The sequence below is a fragment of the Neovison vison genome, chromosome 12 (genome assembly GCF_020171115.1).
Source record: "Neovison vison isolate M4711 chromosome 12, ASM_NN_V1, whole genome shotgun sequence".
In the NCBI taxonomy this organism is placed as follows: Eukaryota; Metazoa; Chordata; class Mammalia; order Carnivora; family Mustelidae; genus Neogale; species Neogale vison.
In genome coordinates, this window is record NC_058102.1 from 20212426 (window position 1) to 20229558 (window position 17133).

At 39.8% G+C, this 17133-nt stretch overlaps 1 protein-coding gene across 1 annotated transcript in view; it reads left to right on the forward strand.

Moving 5' to 3' along the window:
* Positions 1–17133, forward strand: part of SLC5A8 (solute carrier family 5 member 8) — a 66016-nt gene that overhangs the window by 38816 nt on the left and 10067 nt on the right. The window contains exons 11-12 of the mRNA XM_044226624.1: positions 11440–11526; positions 14744–14949. Of these exons, the coding sequence (XP_044082559.1) occupies positions 11440–11526; positions 14744–14949 (293 nt within the window). The remainder of the gene's footprint in view (positions 1–11439; positions 11527–14743; positions 14950–17133) is intronic.

A 17133-nucleotide genomic window follows, 5' to 3' on the forward strand; every position in this document is an offset into this window, starting at 1 on the left:
ATGTTTGGTGTCTGCAGGGTCTGTAGTGTTGTTGCCTGTTTTATTCCTAATATTGGTAATTTTGTCTTTTTTTTTTTTCAGTGTTGCTAGAGGTTTGTAAACTTCATAAAAATTTCAAAAATCTACCTTTTTATTTATTTATTTATTTATTTCAGATTTTATTTATTTATTTGACACAGAGAGAGAGAGACCACGAGAGAGGGAACAGTCGTAGGGGCAGTGGGGGAGGGAGAAGCAGGCTTCCCTCTGAGCTGGGAGCTCCATGTGGGGCTTGATCCTGGGACTCCAGGATCATGGCCCAAGCCAAAGGCAGATGCCCAACGACTGAGCCACCCAGGCACCCCCCTACCTTTTTATTTCACTGATTTACTCTATTTTCTATTTACAATTATTGCCTTTTGTTCTTTTCTTTAGTCTTTTCTGCTGTTTGTTTTTGGTTTACTTTGCTGTTCTTGAGATAGGACCTTAGATTATTGATTTGAGACTTTTCCTCTTCTATAGTGTGTGTACTAATTGCAAAAGTTTTCCTGTCAGTATTAATTTAATTGTGTCCCACGACTTTTCATATTTTGTATTTTTTTTTCCAATTTATTTATTTTCAGAAAAACAGTATTCATTATTTTTTCACCACACCCAGTGCTCCATGCAAGCCGTGCCCTCTATAATACCCACCACCTGGTACCCCAACCTCCCATCCCCCCGCCACTTCAAACCCCTCAGACTGTTTTTCAGAGTCCATAGTCTCTCATGGTTCACCTCCCCTTCCAATTTACCCAAATTCCCTACTCCTCTCTAACGCCCCTTGTCCTCCATGCTATTTGTTATGCTCCACAAATAAGTGAAACCATATGATAATTGACTCTCTCTGCTTGACTTATTTCACTCAGCATAATCTCTTCCAGTCGCGTCCATGTTGCTACAAAAGTTGGGTATTCATCCTTTCTGATGGAGGCATAATACTCCATAGTGTATATGGACCACATCTTCCTTATCCATTCGTCCGTTGAAGGGCATCTTTGTTCTTTCCATAGTTTGGCGACTGTGGCCATTGCTGCTATAAACATTGGGGTACAGATGGCCCTTCTTTTCACAACATCTGTGTCTTTGGGGTAAATACCCAGGAGTGCAATTGCAGGGTCATAGGGAAGCTCTATTTTTAATTTCTTGAGGAATCTCCACACTGTTCTCCAAAGCGGCTGCACCAACTTGCATTCCCACCAACAGTGTAAGAGGGTTCCCCTTTCTCCACATCCTCTCCAACACATGTTGTTTCCTGTTTTGTTAATTTTGGCCATTCTAACTAGTGTAAGGTGATATCTCAATGTGGTTTTAATTTGAATCTCCCTGAAGGCTATTTAAGTTTCCTTTGAGATGTCCTTTTGACCTATGAATTGTTTAGAAGTATGTTACTTAGTTTCCAAGTGTTCAGAGATTTTCCTATTATTTTTCTGCTATTGAGTTCTAGCTTCATTCCAGTGTGATCAAAGAGTACATTCTCTATGATTTTAATTATTTTAAATCTGTTGAGGTCTGTGTTATAGCCCAGGATACGGCATTTTGGTATATGTTCCATTGGCACTTAAAATTGTTCTCTGCTATTAGGTGCAGTGTTCTATAAGTATCAATTAGATCCTACTCATTGATGGTGTCATTGAGTTCTTCAGCATCTTCTGATTTTCTGTTTAGTTGTTTTTATCAATTGGTGACAGTAGAATGGTGAATTCTAAACTATAATTGTGTATTTGTCTATTTTCCTTTTAGTTCTATCAGTTTAAAAAAAATTTTTTTAAATTTCTTTTCCGTGTTTGTTTCATGTATTTTGAAGTTCTCATTTGGTGCATGTATATTTAAGATTTCTGTGTCTTGGTGAACTAATTATTTTGTTATTTATAATGTTTCTCTCTGATAATTTTATTTATCTAAAGTATAATTTATATGATATTAATGTAGTTACTCCTACTTGCTTTTGATTAATGGTTGCATGATACACCTTTTTTTTCATCCTTTTACTTTGAGCTTGCTTATATTAAATTTTAAGTAAGCTTTTTGGAATCAGCATATAATTGGGCTGTCGCCCTCGGCCCGCAAGAACGACAACCAGCCTGGCATGGTGTTAATGCTTCGTCTCTTTATTTCGACAACTTTCTTAGCTTATATGTGTCAGGGTGACCAATAAGGGGCCAAACAATGGGGAGAGCCAATGAGAGTCCTGTTATCATACTGATTAAATTTGAAACAGCCAATGACTATGTCCTCCTTCAGGTGGGCTTCACCAGAAAGTTCGGTGTTTACTTGCAGCATATTTTGCTGGCAGTGAGCCAAGCGCCATCTTGTAATGGCGGGGACTTTCCCGGCCGGAGGCAGTCCCCGACATCTCCCCCTTTTTTGTTTTATGGCGGAGATCGTGCCTGTCTTAGGTTGTCAGTAGCAGAAAACATCCTTACCCGTCATCAGACACAAGATATCGATGATCTCTGTCCTGTCTTAGGTTGGTATGTTTCTCTACTGATCTTACCCGTCTTTGACTACCGATCTAGCATGCTTAGCCACATCTGGGGAGATGTCCCAGCCTCTATTGACATAAGGGCTTGTACTATAGCTCGGCTCTGCTCTCGCTGCTGTGTTCTCCATTGGCGAACTTTTCTGAATAGAAGCAGAATGCCAATAAGGAGGACAAGAAGACCAATTGTGCCAGCCCATTGTTTGGTAAACTGGAACATATTGCTGAATGTTTGAAATAGCTCTGGGAGGGAAGTTGGTTGCACACACGTACTCGTGTGAAATTTTGAAAATCGTCAGAAAATCGTCAGACCAAGCACCCTGCAAATACTGGGAGAGCTGTCGGGAGACATTCTGTAAGTTACTCATATTAGCATAGGCTACGGGAGTTACACAAATTGCCGGGAAGGGTGCTATACATCCCAGTCCCAATCGGGCCCCCAATATGTCCACTTGTTCTTGAACCAAATCCACTCTCTGGTTGACTATCAGGATTCCTGCTTGCAGATGTGCATTGATCTGAGTCTGTGTTCGAAGGGCAGCCGCCTTTCCTGCTGCAAGGGTGTTCACAGCTTCCGCAGTGGGTCTAGTTGCAGCAAGCGAGACTGCTGCTGCCGTGGCAGCTGCTGTAGATATAGCCAATGCTGTCACAATGGCGGCTGTGATACCAAAGTCTCTCTTCTTTCTGGATAGCACCACCGGTAACTTGTCATCTGGAATGAAAACTGGGATAGGAGTAGGGATACGCATAATCACAGCCAGCTTGAAGGCCGTGACATTCCAGCACTGGAAAAGATAGCAATTAAATAATATTATTGGGACAAGACACATTAACTGTTGTCTCAAAGGTACCAGAGTCATTTTGTTTATAAGAACAGCTGAGGAATTTGCCACCATTTAACATGGACACTGCTGAGATATAAGTACATGCTCCTAACAAGTTACAGACCTGCCATGCATCAAAGGGAGAGGAGGGAATATGAGAAAAGAATTAGTCACTGGTAAAGGATATAGCCATGCTTTAACCACTGCTCACAGCTCTCTGGCTTGAGTCTGCCGCAGGAGGTGTAGCATCCCCAGCGTTATCATCAGCATCTTCAGCATCATGACTGGTGTTTGGAGGCAAGGCTGCACGCACCAGCCGCTCTGGGATCCAAATTGGAGCCTCTTTTTCCTGTGGAAAAACACATACAGACCCCCTACTCCATACTAACACTGGATCTGGTCCATTCCACTTTCCTGTGAGGATGTCCTTCCAAAGTACTAAAGGCTTAGGGGGAGCAGCAACAGCACTTGCATGTCTGTCTGCAGCTGATTTACCTGTTTTATCCAACGTTAAAAAATTCAAAATAAAGAGAATGGTGTTGAGCTTATCTTTAGGGGACCTGAAGGTGTCCCCTATTCCCCCTTTTTGTTTTATAAAGCGCATTTTTTATTGTAAGATGCGCGCGCTCCACAACACTCTGTCCTTGTGGGTTATAGGGTATTCCATGTATCAGGTGAATGTCAAGTTGTTGTAGGAAGGCTTTAAAGGGTTGTGAGGTGTAGGCTGGACCATTATCTGTCTTTAACTGGCATGGCTTTTCCCATGCCGCGAAAGCCTGTAGGCAATGGGCAATAACATCTCTGGATTTTTCCCCTGTATGCACTGAGGCGAAAATTATTCCAGAGCAGGTACATGAACATATCTTAACTTTCCAAATTCTGAAACATGTGTGACATCCATTTGCCATATATGACTAGGTAACAGACCCTTACGATTAACCCCCAAAGACGGTGTAGGTAGTAAAGTCACGCAGTTTCTGCAGGAGACTACTATGTCCCGTGCCTGTGATTTTGTTATGTTAAATTTGAGGCGAAGAGTTAAAGCATTCACATGGAACAGCTTATGATAATGTCTCGCCTGTTGCACCGGGTCCTCAATGGCAAAGACAAATTCTCCTCTGGTTAAGGAGTCTGCTAACCGATTACCTTGTGTCAGGGGGCCTGGTAAGGTTGTATGAGCTCTTATGTGGCCAACATAAAATGGAACCTTCCTGTCCCAAACTAATGTTTGGATTTCTTGTAATGCCTTAGAGATAGTAGACCTGGCATTAATAGAACCCACATTTTCAATGATAGAGACAGCTTGCACCACATATCTACTATCTGATAAAAGGTTGAAGGGTTCTTGATGAAACATTTGAAATGCTTTTATCACTGTGAGCAGCTCGGTTTCTTGGGGAGAGGAGCTTTGAGATAGGAAAGTCCAACTCTCTTCTTTGGTAACTATAGCTCCTACTCCTTGCTTAGATCCATCAGTGAATATAAGCCTTACATTACTGAGGGGTTTATGGTGAGTGATCCTAGGGTATATGATTGGATTGGATAAACTGAACTGTAGCCATGGATGTGATGGGTAGTGGTTATCAAATTGAGCGCACGTTATAGTTATCAAAATGGCCCAGTCATCATCACAGGCTGCTAGGCACTTTATTTGTTCCTGCGTATATGGTGTTATTATAGTATCTGGTTGTTTACCAAACGCTGCTATACTAAGTTTAATCCCTTTAAGTATAATTTGCGCAACGGCGCTTGGGTACCAAGGCAAGACCTTACTGTTCTTCTTTATGGCACAGCAAAATATCATCCATATAATGATACACAATGAGTGGGGGAAATTGTGTTCTCACCTCCTTTAGGGCTTGATCTACATATAATTGGCACATTGTAGGGCTGTTGGCCATGCCCTGAGGCAATACCACCCATTCATAGCGTTGATCCGGACTAGAATGATTAATGGTAGGTACTGTGAAAGCAAAACATTGGGTGTCCTCGGGGTGCAATGGGATGGAAAAGAAACAATCTTTAACATCGATTACCACAGAGGGCCAACCAGAGGGCAGGGCTGAGACTAAAGGCAGCCCCAGCTGTACTGCTCCCATGGCCACCATCCTTTCATTAACAGCTCGTAAGTCATTAACAATCGCCACTTCCCGGACTTCTTTTTAATCACAAAAATAGATGTATTCCATGGTGATGTGGAGGGCCGAATATGCCCGGCGGCAAGTTGCTCTTTTACCAACGTGTGGGCAGCTTCACATTTTTCTTTAGGCAGGGGCCACTGAGAAACCCACACGGGTTTACTGTTTTTCCATTGAATTTTTAGAGGTTCAGTGGCCCCTAAGAAAAACCCAGCCCCGGCCCACCTATTCTTGTAGGTTCAGGAGTGCCCTGCAGCTGTTTCCCTAGGCCTCCCGTTCCAGGATAACCAGACTTAGTCACTAAGGCTTGAGCTTCCTCACTATAGAATAATTCTGTAGTCAACTTCAGGTTCATTTGGGCCAAAACATCCCGTCCCCACAATGAAATGGGAATTTTAAGGACATATGGCTGCACAAGTCCATGGTGGCCTTCATCATCCTTCCATGGCAGTGTAGCTGCACTGCACATGGGGCTATGAGCAATCCCTAATCCTCGAAGTGTTTGATCAGCCTTTTGCACAGGCCAATCCTTAGGCCAATCAGCTTCATTGATGATACTGCGATCCGCTCCAGTGTCCAATAAGCCTATGAATTTCTTGCCTCTTATCCAAAGAGAGTAAAGGGGTCTATTTTCCATGCCTAGCGTGACGCATGCTAGAGGAGCTCCAGATGAACCGAGCCCCTTTTGTTCCCGCGTAACCTCATGGCTTCCAAAAAGCTTGTGACAACTAGGCAATACCAGGATCTGAGCTATCTTATCACCTGGACTAATAGCTGTAATTCCACGTGGGGAAGATACCAGGATTTTCACTGTTCCTTTATAATCAGCATCTATAACTCCGGGGTGAACAATGAGTCCTGATAACGCCGTGGAGCTCCGTCCTAGCAAGAGGCCCACGGTGTCCTCAGGTAATGGACCCTTAAAATCTGATTCGACTACCTGGGTCCCCATCTCTGGAGTCAATATGAGTCTGGTGGTGGCACGGATGTCCAATCCTGCACTCCCTGTTGGGCTCGCCTTGGCTCGTCGGCGGATAATGCGAGCGAGCCACCTGTTGGAGCACCCCATACATTTGAGGGCCCTGGGGTGTGGGGCCCCCCCTTCCCGTTTTTTGACCTTCTTGGAAGCAGAGAGTTTCCTCGTATATCCCTTATTGAGCGACATTCATTTGCCCAGTGGGCACCTCTCCCACCTCTTGGGCAGATACCTGGTTTTTTAGGCTCCTGATAAGATACCTTTATCTCTGGGCACTCATGCTTAAGGTGTCCTGGCTCCTTGCAGTAATAACAAACTCCAGGAATACCCCTATGTTTATATTGTTGAGCTCCCTGTAATCCTTGTAAACCTTGAGTGATAGCTACAGCCATAACCTGCCCTTGAATAACACTGTCATTGATATCCCTGCAAACTTTAATATATGTACTCAAGTCTTTGCTTTTCCAAGGTCTGATGGCTTCTTTACACCACTTATTAGCTTGCTCATAAGCCAGCTGTTTTATCAATGGCATGGCTGCCTCTACCTCCCCAAATATTCGACCAGCTGTTTGCATCAGCCTCGCTACAAAATCAGCATATGCCTCATTTGGTCCTTGTATTACCTTAGACAGCTGACCCTGTAAATCCCCACTGCCTTGAATGGTTTTCCATGCTTTAGTGGCCGCCGCAGCTATTTGCAGATACACTGCAGGGTTGTATTGTATTTGGGCCTGCTTTCCCATGTACGGTCCCATTCCCATTAACATTTCTAGGTCCCACTGAGGATTTCCAGCCACTGCATTACGGCGGGCAGTGTCCTGTGAGTATTCTTGCCAGGCTGTTTTCCATACTAGATATTGCCCTCCTGACAAGGTTGCGCGGGCTAGATTACCCCAGTCTTCAGGGACTAAGTTCATTCCCGCTATGGTCTCCAACAAAGATACTGTAAAGGCTGCCTGAGGGCCATACTGCATGACTGCTTCCTTTAATTGCTTAACTAGTTTAAAATCAAGAGGCTGATGATACCGCTGGTTGTTTTGGTCCTCTAAAACCGGAAAGGCAGAGGTCAGGTCATGATCTCTCCAGCTCGAAGCCCTGCCACTACTGCATGTGGTGCAGCAGCTACAAGCTCCTTGGCACGCCATAGGATTATACGGCGGAGGGGCACTAGGCGTTGCTGGAGTCGACAGTTTCAACTGTTCAAACTTGGAGTACATTTTACAGTCTAACTTTTCCCCTGACATTTCTTCTTCCTCTTCACTAGAACTACCCCCCTCTGAGGCACAAGAAGACCACTCTTTAGATACTTCAGATCCCATTATGAACACAAAGACAACAGACGCAGACGTTAAAGACACTAACCAACACATTGACTTTTTACACGCATATACTTCAGTCGACCTTTACTCCCCGCTTTACCGCGGAAGAAAATCCCGGCTCTATGGCCGCCCCGCTTCTTATTGCGGTCTTGTACAAGATTGCCACCACTTTAATCGTGGTCCCTTAAGAAAATCCCGGCTCTATGGCCGCCCGCTTCTTATTGCAGTCTTGTACAAGATTGCCACCACTTTAATCGTGGTTCCTTCCCCGCTTACCTGCGGTTTTTCTCCTTGCAAGATTTACTTACTCGTTAACTATTCCCGGGTCTCAGCACCATTTGTCGCCCTCGGCCCGCAAGAACGACAACCAGCCTGGCATGGTGTTAATGCTTCGTCTCTTTATTTCGACAACTTTCTTAGCTTATATGTGTCAGGGTGACCAATAAGGGGCCAAACAATGGGGAGAGCCAATGAGAGTCCTGTTATCATACTGATTAAATTTGAAACAGCCAATGACTATGTCCTCCTTCAGGTGGGCTTCACCAGAAAGTTCAGTGTTTACTTGCAGCATATTTTGCTGGCAGTGAGCCAAGCGCCATCTTGTAATGGTGGGGACTTTCCCGGCCAGAGGCGGTCCCCGACATTGGGCCATGTTTTTAAATATATCCTGCCAATTTCTGTCTTTTAATTGGTGTATTAGACTATCTTCTACACTTAATGTAATTATTGGTATGTTAGGGAGTATGTATGCCATTTTTTGTTTTATGTTGTTCTTTCTCTTTCCCTCCTACCTTTCTATAAGATAAACATTTTTTAGAATCCATTTTTATTTATCTGTATTGTTTGAGTTTGCCTCTTAGAATAGCATTTTCAACTGTTGCTTTAGGTATTACATAAACATAATACAATCTACTTGTTTTGTCATTTTACCAATTTGAGGAAAGTATAGAACCTTTATCTCCCTTTATGTCTGTTTACCCAGTTTTTTTTTTTAATCACCTTACTCATTATTGGTTTATTCATATTTCCTATTTCTTTTTTTTTTTTCAATTTATTTATTTTCAGAAAAACATTATTCATTATTTTTCACCACACCCAGTGCTCCATGCAAGCTGTGCCCTCTATAATACCCACCACCTGGTACCCCAACCTCCCACCCCCCCGCCTGTTTACCCAGTTTTTAATACAGTTATCAAATATTTACTCTACATGCATTTTGAATTACATTAAAGTATTATAATTTTTGTTTAAACAATCAAATATAACTCAGGAAACTCAAGAGAAGAAGGAATGCCCATTATATTTAGCCATATCTTTGCTTATTGTATTCTTTCTTCCTTCCTGATGTTCCAAGTTTCCTTCTTTTAATAATTTCTGTTCTTTTTAGAAAACTTTCATTAGCCATTCTTTTAGGATATGTCTGCTGGCAAAAATTCTTTATTTCCCTTCATCTGAGGATGTATTGGTTTCCCTTTATTCCCAGAAGATATTTTTGCTGGATGTAGGATTCTGTGTCAGCAGTTCTTTTTATCCAGCACTTGAAAAACATGTGCCACTTTCTTCTGGTCCAGTATTTCTGATGATCTATTTGCTGGCATTCTAATTATTTTCCCCTACGGGAAAGGTATCATTTTTCTCTGATCACTTTTAGAACTTTCTCTTTGTTGTTTTCAGAAATTTATTTCAGTGTGTCTTGGCATTATTTCTTTGTGTTTGTCCTATTTGGAGATTTTGCAGCTTTTGAATCTGTAGGTTTATATCTCTTGTAAAATTTGGGAATATCATACATTATTTCTTTGAATGCTTTTTAGCCTCATTCTTTTCTCCTCTAGGACTCTCATTACTTGTGTTAGATTTTTTTTTTTTTTTTTTTTTTTTTTTTAGTATACTTGCACAGATCCTGGAAACTCATTTCTTTTTTTAAAGTACATATTCTCTCTGTTGTTCTGATTAGGTAGTTTCTATTGGCCTATCTTCCAGCTCACTAATTCTTTCTTCTGTTTCCTCCATTCTGCTGTTGAACCCATCTACTAAGATTTCACCTAGTATTTTTCGGTTCTAATAATTTCCATTTAGTCCTTTATATCTGCTGTGTTCTTGTTGAGACATTTTATTTATTTTTTCTCTAAGTCTTTCTATTTTTTAATTTATTTCAAGCATGTGTTAATTACTGAAGCAGTTTTATCATGGCTCTCTGATACACCTGGCCCTCCCCATGATCCAGAAAGTCGAAGGTCACTGTTGAGCAAAGCAGGTCCTCCAAACTCCTGCTTTAGACCTAAGGCTTGGGTCCATTCTGGTTTATTTGCTTGTGGCATACCAGTTGTTAAAATAGTTTGATCTCATCCCGAGTATATGAATGAATGAATGAATGATATCCAGAAGCTCTAAGCTTATCCAACACATCTAAGCCATAACCAATAAAACTCCTCTGAATATGCTTTTCTCCATAGTCTGCATTATTGCTTATAACTCTTATTGTGATTGATTCCCTTCTTTTTCATATATCAATTCTGTCTGAGTATCTGTAGTGAGGTGTCCTAATAGTGTCATCATAACTCCAAGCCAGTTCTTCCTTACTTCATCTCTAATCAAGGTATTATTTCCGGAAACAGGCTTTTTGTTTTTTTTGGGGGGGTATATTCCTTATACCTCTAAAGCTGGCTCACAGGTCATACTGTCACAGCCTGCTTCATGGGCCATGTGACTTATTTCATATTTTTCAGTGAAGGCTGTCTTCTTTCCTACTGGGCTTTGGTCAAGAGAAGTTGTGAAATCACTCCCTAGGATTATATTCTGAACCCATATCCTCCTCCAACACTAGTTCTTTGTCAACTCTATCCACACCACTACCACAAGGTAGACTTCTTAATTTTTTTAACCTAGAACTGCCATCTATATCCTATAAAATTTTCTTGACTTGATATTTTTTCTTTGATTTACTGATTCTATTATCAAGCCCCTTTACTCTGTAGACAATATGTCCTTTAATCCTTCTTTTATGCTTCTGTCCACTCTTAAAAATTAACCATTGACTTACTGGGAGCTCACATCTTTTGGAATTTTCAGGTTTTGCATTTCTCCATTATTCACATTGTAACTTTTTTTCCACTAGCATGATTTTGGCATCTATACACCAAAGCAAAGGTTTCAATTAGCCAGTTAGATTTTAAATCAACATGATTTGAGCAATCTTTTTTTTAAAATAATCATATTCTTCATTCTAGTTCCATTCCTAGGGAATCAAGGATGGCATTGTGTTTCATTGCCATCTCTGCTCACTTAGCAGTATTTATCCACAGTCTTGTTTTACAGAAGATTTTGAGACTGTCAAAGCACAAAGGAGTGGTGTGATTGATTATTATCACTTGCAGGAACAGTTGGGAGAAGTAGTGTCCCTCTGGGCTTATGAATTCATATAGCTGTTCCTGCTGTCTTGTCGTGACTCTACCTTCTTTATATTCTGCTTCCTTTATTGAGGATACCTGAATGAACAAATGAATAGTTGAGACTGAGAAGCAGAAGCATTCAAGTTCTGATTACCTATTTATCAATGACAAGGCTGCCATGATTTTTGGGAGGAGATTGATAACTTTAAATCCTCATTCTGATTAAATTACTTTGAAACACTTTAACTTGGTATTTGAGATTGCTAGTTACTGACTTTTTATTATTTTTGTAGGCAGCACTCAGCATATTTGGCATGGTTGGTGGACCACTTCTGGGCTTGTTTGCTTTGGGCATTTTGGTTCCCTTTGCCAACTCAATTGTAAGTATAAAGAGTGAATATGTGTAAAGCTTACTTGCCCAACTATAGTAGCAGCTTTCTAATTTTTTCTTAATTTGAAAGATATAGTTCCTATGATATCTGTCATTAGTGACTTGATGGCTTAAATTACTCATACTGACTTTGCTGGAACATAAAATAAAGTGCTATGCACTGGGATCCTACATATGTGAAACTAAATGGAAACTGCCAAAATAATATATATAGTGAATATTATGTAGCTGAATCATATAGTATTACAATACAACTATACAACTAAGCATATAATATAGTAGAATATATAATATAAATAAAGGATATTTATTATGAAACAATACATATTATGTTATACATTATATGTAATATATATTATGAATATTACATAACTAAAGGAATATTTTTTGTGGATTTATCTTTTTGCCCTTCTTGAAAGTCATTAGGATTTCTATAAACATTTTTAAATTTAAAATAAGCTAATTAACATATAGTGTATTATTAGCCTCAGAGGTCACTAAACTCTACCTCTAAAAATCACTAGGATTTAAAGAAAGGAGATCAACAGGCTCAGATGTGAAAGAGTTAAGAGCAGTAGAGCTGAGGATACCTGTGAATAGTCAGAGTACAGCAAAGAGAAGTAATAAGATAAGCCTCCTCACCATCTTGACCAGAGAGTTTGTATTCCTGATATTTAAAGCAATAGTTCCAATATCATGGTTCTGTCCTTAAAGGGGTGATCATAATTGGAATAGTATCCAGAATGAGGTAACACCTCTCTTCTACACAGACATTTTTGGGCTTTAAAGTACTAAATTTTGTTTGGAATAAATGAAATTGAAATTATTTCTCTGAAAGCCAGGAGAAACTCCACTGGGTAGTCCTGCTATAAGCTGAAGTTCAGGAAAAATTGATAATGTATGTATGGTTGTTTCATACAGCCATAGAATAACTGCAGAACTATGAATTTGCATTTAGAATTCCATTTTCTTCATGAGGCATTATGGATTGGTAAGATGGCTACTCATAAAGGCCATTACTATTATTATTAATAAGCACTGGATGTTATACACAATGAATCATGGAACAAAAACTGATGATATACTGTATGGCAACTAACATAACAAACATAACATAAATAAAAAAATAAAAAATAATAATTCTTAAGGAAAATAATTCTTAACAGATGGTAGCTACACTTGTGGTAAACATAGCATAATGTATAGAGATGTTGACTCACTGTGTTGTATCCTGAAACTAATGTAACATTGTGTATCAACTGTACTCAAATGAAAATTTTTTAAAAATAATCTCAAATAATTGTCATTGAAGTATCATATGAAAAACTAGTTTGGTAGAAATTAATCACAATGAAAAAATAGTTTGTATTTATCTCAGAATGTTGAAGCTTTGATTAGACTCTTTGCATTATTAAATGCACAGTGGTTTACTGAGTGTCTGAAACATTAAGAAAGACTGATTTGGTTTTTGACATTTACTGCCACCATGGGTTGCCTCCAGAATAGCTATAGCAGACTTGGTTCCATATAACCTTTTCTTGGGAGAAGTCTGATATTATTATTCCTGTCATAGGAGGTAACTCTTTTTACTATACTCACATTTTTCATCAGCAGAGTATCTACCCTTGCTTTGGAATGGACTTCCTGCCTTCCTCTCTCCCTCCATCCTTCCCTCCTTTCCTCTCCTTCCCCTTTTCTCCTTCCCTTCCTTTGCTTTTCCTCCTGTCATTCATTCATTGAATATTGAGCTAAGCACTGTCCTGGGAATAGAGAACTCTGAATGTTTTTACACTCATGGGCTTTATAATTTTGTGGATCTTTGATCAAGCCATGTACAATGCTGAGAAGCAAGTCTGGCTTGTCAACAGTTGGCCACACTACTATTCCAATCTCATATTATTGAAAAAATATTTATTGCATGCCTGCTATATGTCCAGCACTCTAGTAAGTGTTGAGATACCAAAACCAAAAAAATCTAATTCTGCTTTCAAGGTTCACAACTTAATGAAAGAGCTCATAGTGTTTGTCCCCAACATAAACCTTCTGATCTTGTCATCAGCCTTCATCTTATCCTATCAATACACCATTCTTTTTTCCTACCCTATGATTTTGCTTGTTTTTTCCCTTACTTCAAGTATTCTCCCCTGTCTTCTCTATGGGAAGCCCAAGGCACAGGCTGCCCTGTCTGGTCAGTATTCTTTTTTTTTTTTAAAGATTTTTATTTACTTATTTGACAGACAGAGGTCATAAGTAGGGAGAGAGAGACGCAGAGAGAGAGAGAAGGAAGCAGGCTCCCCACTGAGCAGAAAGCCCAATGTGGGGCTTGATCCCAGGACCCTGGGATCATGACTTGAGCCGAAGGCAGAAGCTTAACACACGGAGCCTCCTAGGCACCCCTTCTGGTCAGTATTCTTAAAAGAAGGGGGAAATTTTCACCACAGAGGAAGAGGCCCACCAGCTCAAATTTGCTTTTTCCCCGTAATTTGGAACTGGGGCTTAAATTATTCAAGGTCTAGCAGAGCATCTAGACTGCTGGTGAAAAGCAGAAGCAAGGAACCCATTTTCCAAAGATTGAGAAACCAAATGTCTTCAGAGGAGACATCTCTTTTTGTCTTTAGAAATACTTGGTGTGGTATTATGCACCGTTGCAGTCATTTGTGAAAACTGCTTCCTATTTTCCTCCTAGCTACCCTGAAGCACAATTACAATCATGCATGTTGTTAAATATGGGAATAAACTCTGTGTCTCCTTTCCCCTTCATAGTCTTTTGTGCATTTGGCATACTGTTTGTTTACAGGTTAAGCAAACATAAAGGGGACAGTTGGCCTGGGGTCAACCATGTGATTGTTGTAGTTTTTTGGGTGTGAAGAAAGGAGGATGCCAGAAAAGACTGCTAGTCATGGAAACAGAGTAGAAGGAATAGAATGATGAGATTAGCAAAAAAAAAAAAAAAAAAAAAAAAAAGAGCAGGTTGAGATAAGGATATGGAAAAGGAATGGAGTTACTGGATCCCCAGGGCTCTGAGATGAGGGACCGCTGGCTCATGCTGCCCTTGACAAGAAGCAAGGATTTTGGGGGAGAGAATGATTCTAGGAGAGAAGCTGGTAAATCTGGCTTGGACCATGCTAAGCTTAATCTTCTGACATTAATTTCTGTCTCAAAGAAAACTACATTATTTTTCTTTTAAAAACATTCTTATTTTACAGGGAGCAATTGTTGGTTTGATGGCTGGATTTGCTGTTTCTCTGTGGGTTGGGATTGGAGCTCAACTTTATCCTCCACTGCCTGAGAGAACGATGCCACTAATCCTTGAAACCTATGGCTGTAACAGCACACACAATGTGACAAATTGGGTGACAACCACAGAAATGCCATTTTCTACTAGTGCTTTTCAAGTACACAGTGTGGAAAGGTATTGAATTAAGCTTTATAGTGTCATATTTTAAAGAAATGCATGTGACAGGTAGAGAACCCCAGTTGCCCAGGTGCTGCAATTTTCCCTACTTCTGAAATGGGTAGAGCCCTTGTGGCTTTCTGGCTATAGTATTTTATTTGGTAACAGCAAAAATTGATGTATGTTCTTAATTTTAATAAAAACCGCTGCCTCACTTACAGATCTGGAGAAAAATTGAATAATAACCAAAAAATTCTGTTATGGTTAAATGCTACCAAATATCAGCTCTAGTTGAATAAAAAATCATCTTGGTGAACTAAAGTGTTTTAAAATGAAAAGCAAAATTATAAAAGAAAGACTGCTTATATAGGCTTTAAGTATAGCCTTTATAGTCTAAAGCTACAATCATCTAAATATGTTAGGTCATTGCTGTTTGTTTAGATTTAAATATTCCTGATCTTTAGAGCACTGGCAATGAGTTGCAGCTGTGATCAACTCACTTGCTGGAATTTTCTGTATGCGGTATACTTTGGGGCTCTGGGTCCTTATTTCATCTGATTTAATGAAATGTAGATCTATAGGTAGGTGAGTGTTTTATAATACAGTAGATATAAGAGCAAGATTTCTTTAGTGAACAATTAAATGTCTAGCCTTAAAACCTAAACCCTATGGAGATATGCAAGGAATACAAAAATGAGGCTGCTGCCCCCAAATTATTGCCCCCAGTTTCAGCTTTCCTGGAATGAAATCATTAAAGACTCATTCCCTTTGGGTCAAGACATGCTGTGTCTCCCTTTTAAACTGGAAGCACTCCTGAGAGAAGGAATGTGACTTACTATTAGTGATTCATGTTCAAATCATGAGTTCCTAACTATGAGAATGCTTGCCAATGGAAATTCAAGGCTGATAAATGTTGGTAGTTCCAGAACCTGAGACATTTTGGAGGGAGGTTTGACTAGGTGGGGTGCCATGGGGTGATGGACAGTGAAATGCCAAAAGTGGTTTGGACAAGCATGAAAACGCTAATGTTTGTGTGTGGAGGGGGTAGTTGTTAGAGTCAGAAAGGGAGAAAAAAATAATTGAAGGGTACGTGGGAGGACATTCAGGATATACTTCTTGTTTCACAATTTTGCTTAGCATTTGTACTGATTATGTAAATATCTCTCTTAATTTAAGAGTCTGAGACAAAATAGTTATTTGGATTCTGAAACAAATAAATTAGCTGAAGTTTAGTATGTACCTGGTACCATAATGATTACTTTTATATGTTAGCTTGTTTATAAAATAACAGGTAATAAATAAGAATTTCTAAGAGTAAATAACATACTTAGGTCTGGGCTGGCCGTTTATGTAGTATCACAAGAAAGTCGTCCCCTCTTATTCACTGTGATTCCTGCTTTCCAGGAAGTTATAGTCTAGCTGGAGAGGGTGTGCTAATATACACAAAACAATTAATTCAGTAAGCACAGTAAGTATAAAACTAGCACATTGTAAATAGTAATAAATACTTGATGAAGATCTGTTAAAAGAGTGAATATAAACAAAGTTGGAGTGATTAGCATCAAGACTTTAGAGAGGTAGTACTACTTGAAGGATACAGAGGTTGGCTGGAAGGAGAGGGTTTGGAAAGTCACAGAAAATGACCAAAAGGGAAGTTGGACAAGAAAATAAACACTTAAACAATATCCTCTGGTAAGTGGTATTCATGGGTGATCAAGAGAGGCACCCTTCCTGGTAGAGTCAAAGAAACCTTCTTAGAGGAAGATTAATCAGGTGACCAGGGTTGGACAGAAGGGACAGACAGAAGTGGTGCATATTGCACAGTGGGAAAACAGTATATCCAAAAGCACGAAGGTCTGAAGCCACATGGTATGTAAGGAAATCATAAATAGTTCAGTGTCCCTAGAGTACAAGGGGAATAAACTACATAGCTAAAGATGAAATAAAATATTCTTTGGTTGCCTGATAACATGTTTCCATTACCTAGATACAGTTTTTATTCTTTAAATTCCTTAATGCTTGATGGGTATACATTGGTAGCCCATCATAGTTTTAATTTGCATTTCTTTTATGATCAACTACATTCAATACCTTTTTTTTTAAGATTTTATTTATTTGACAGAGAGAGATCACAAGTAGGTAAAGAGGCAGGCAGAGAGAGTTGGGGGAAGCAGGCTCCCTGCTGAGCAGAGAGCCTGATGA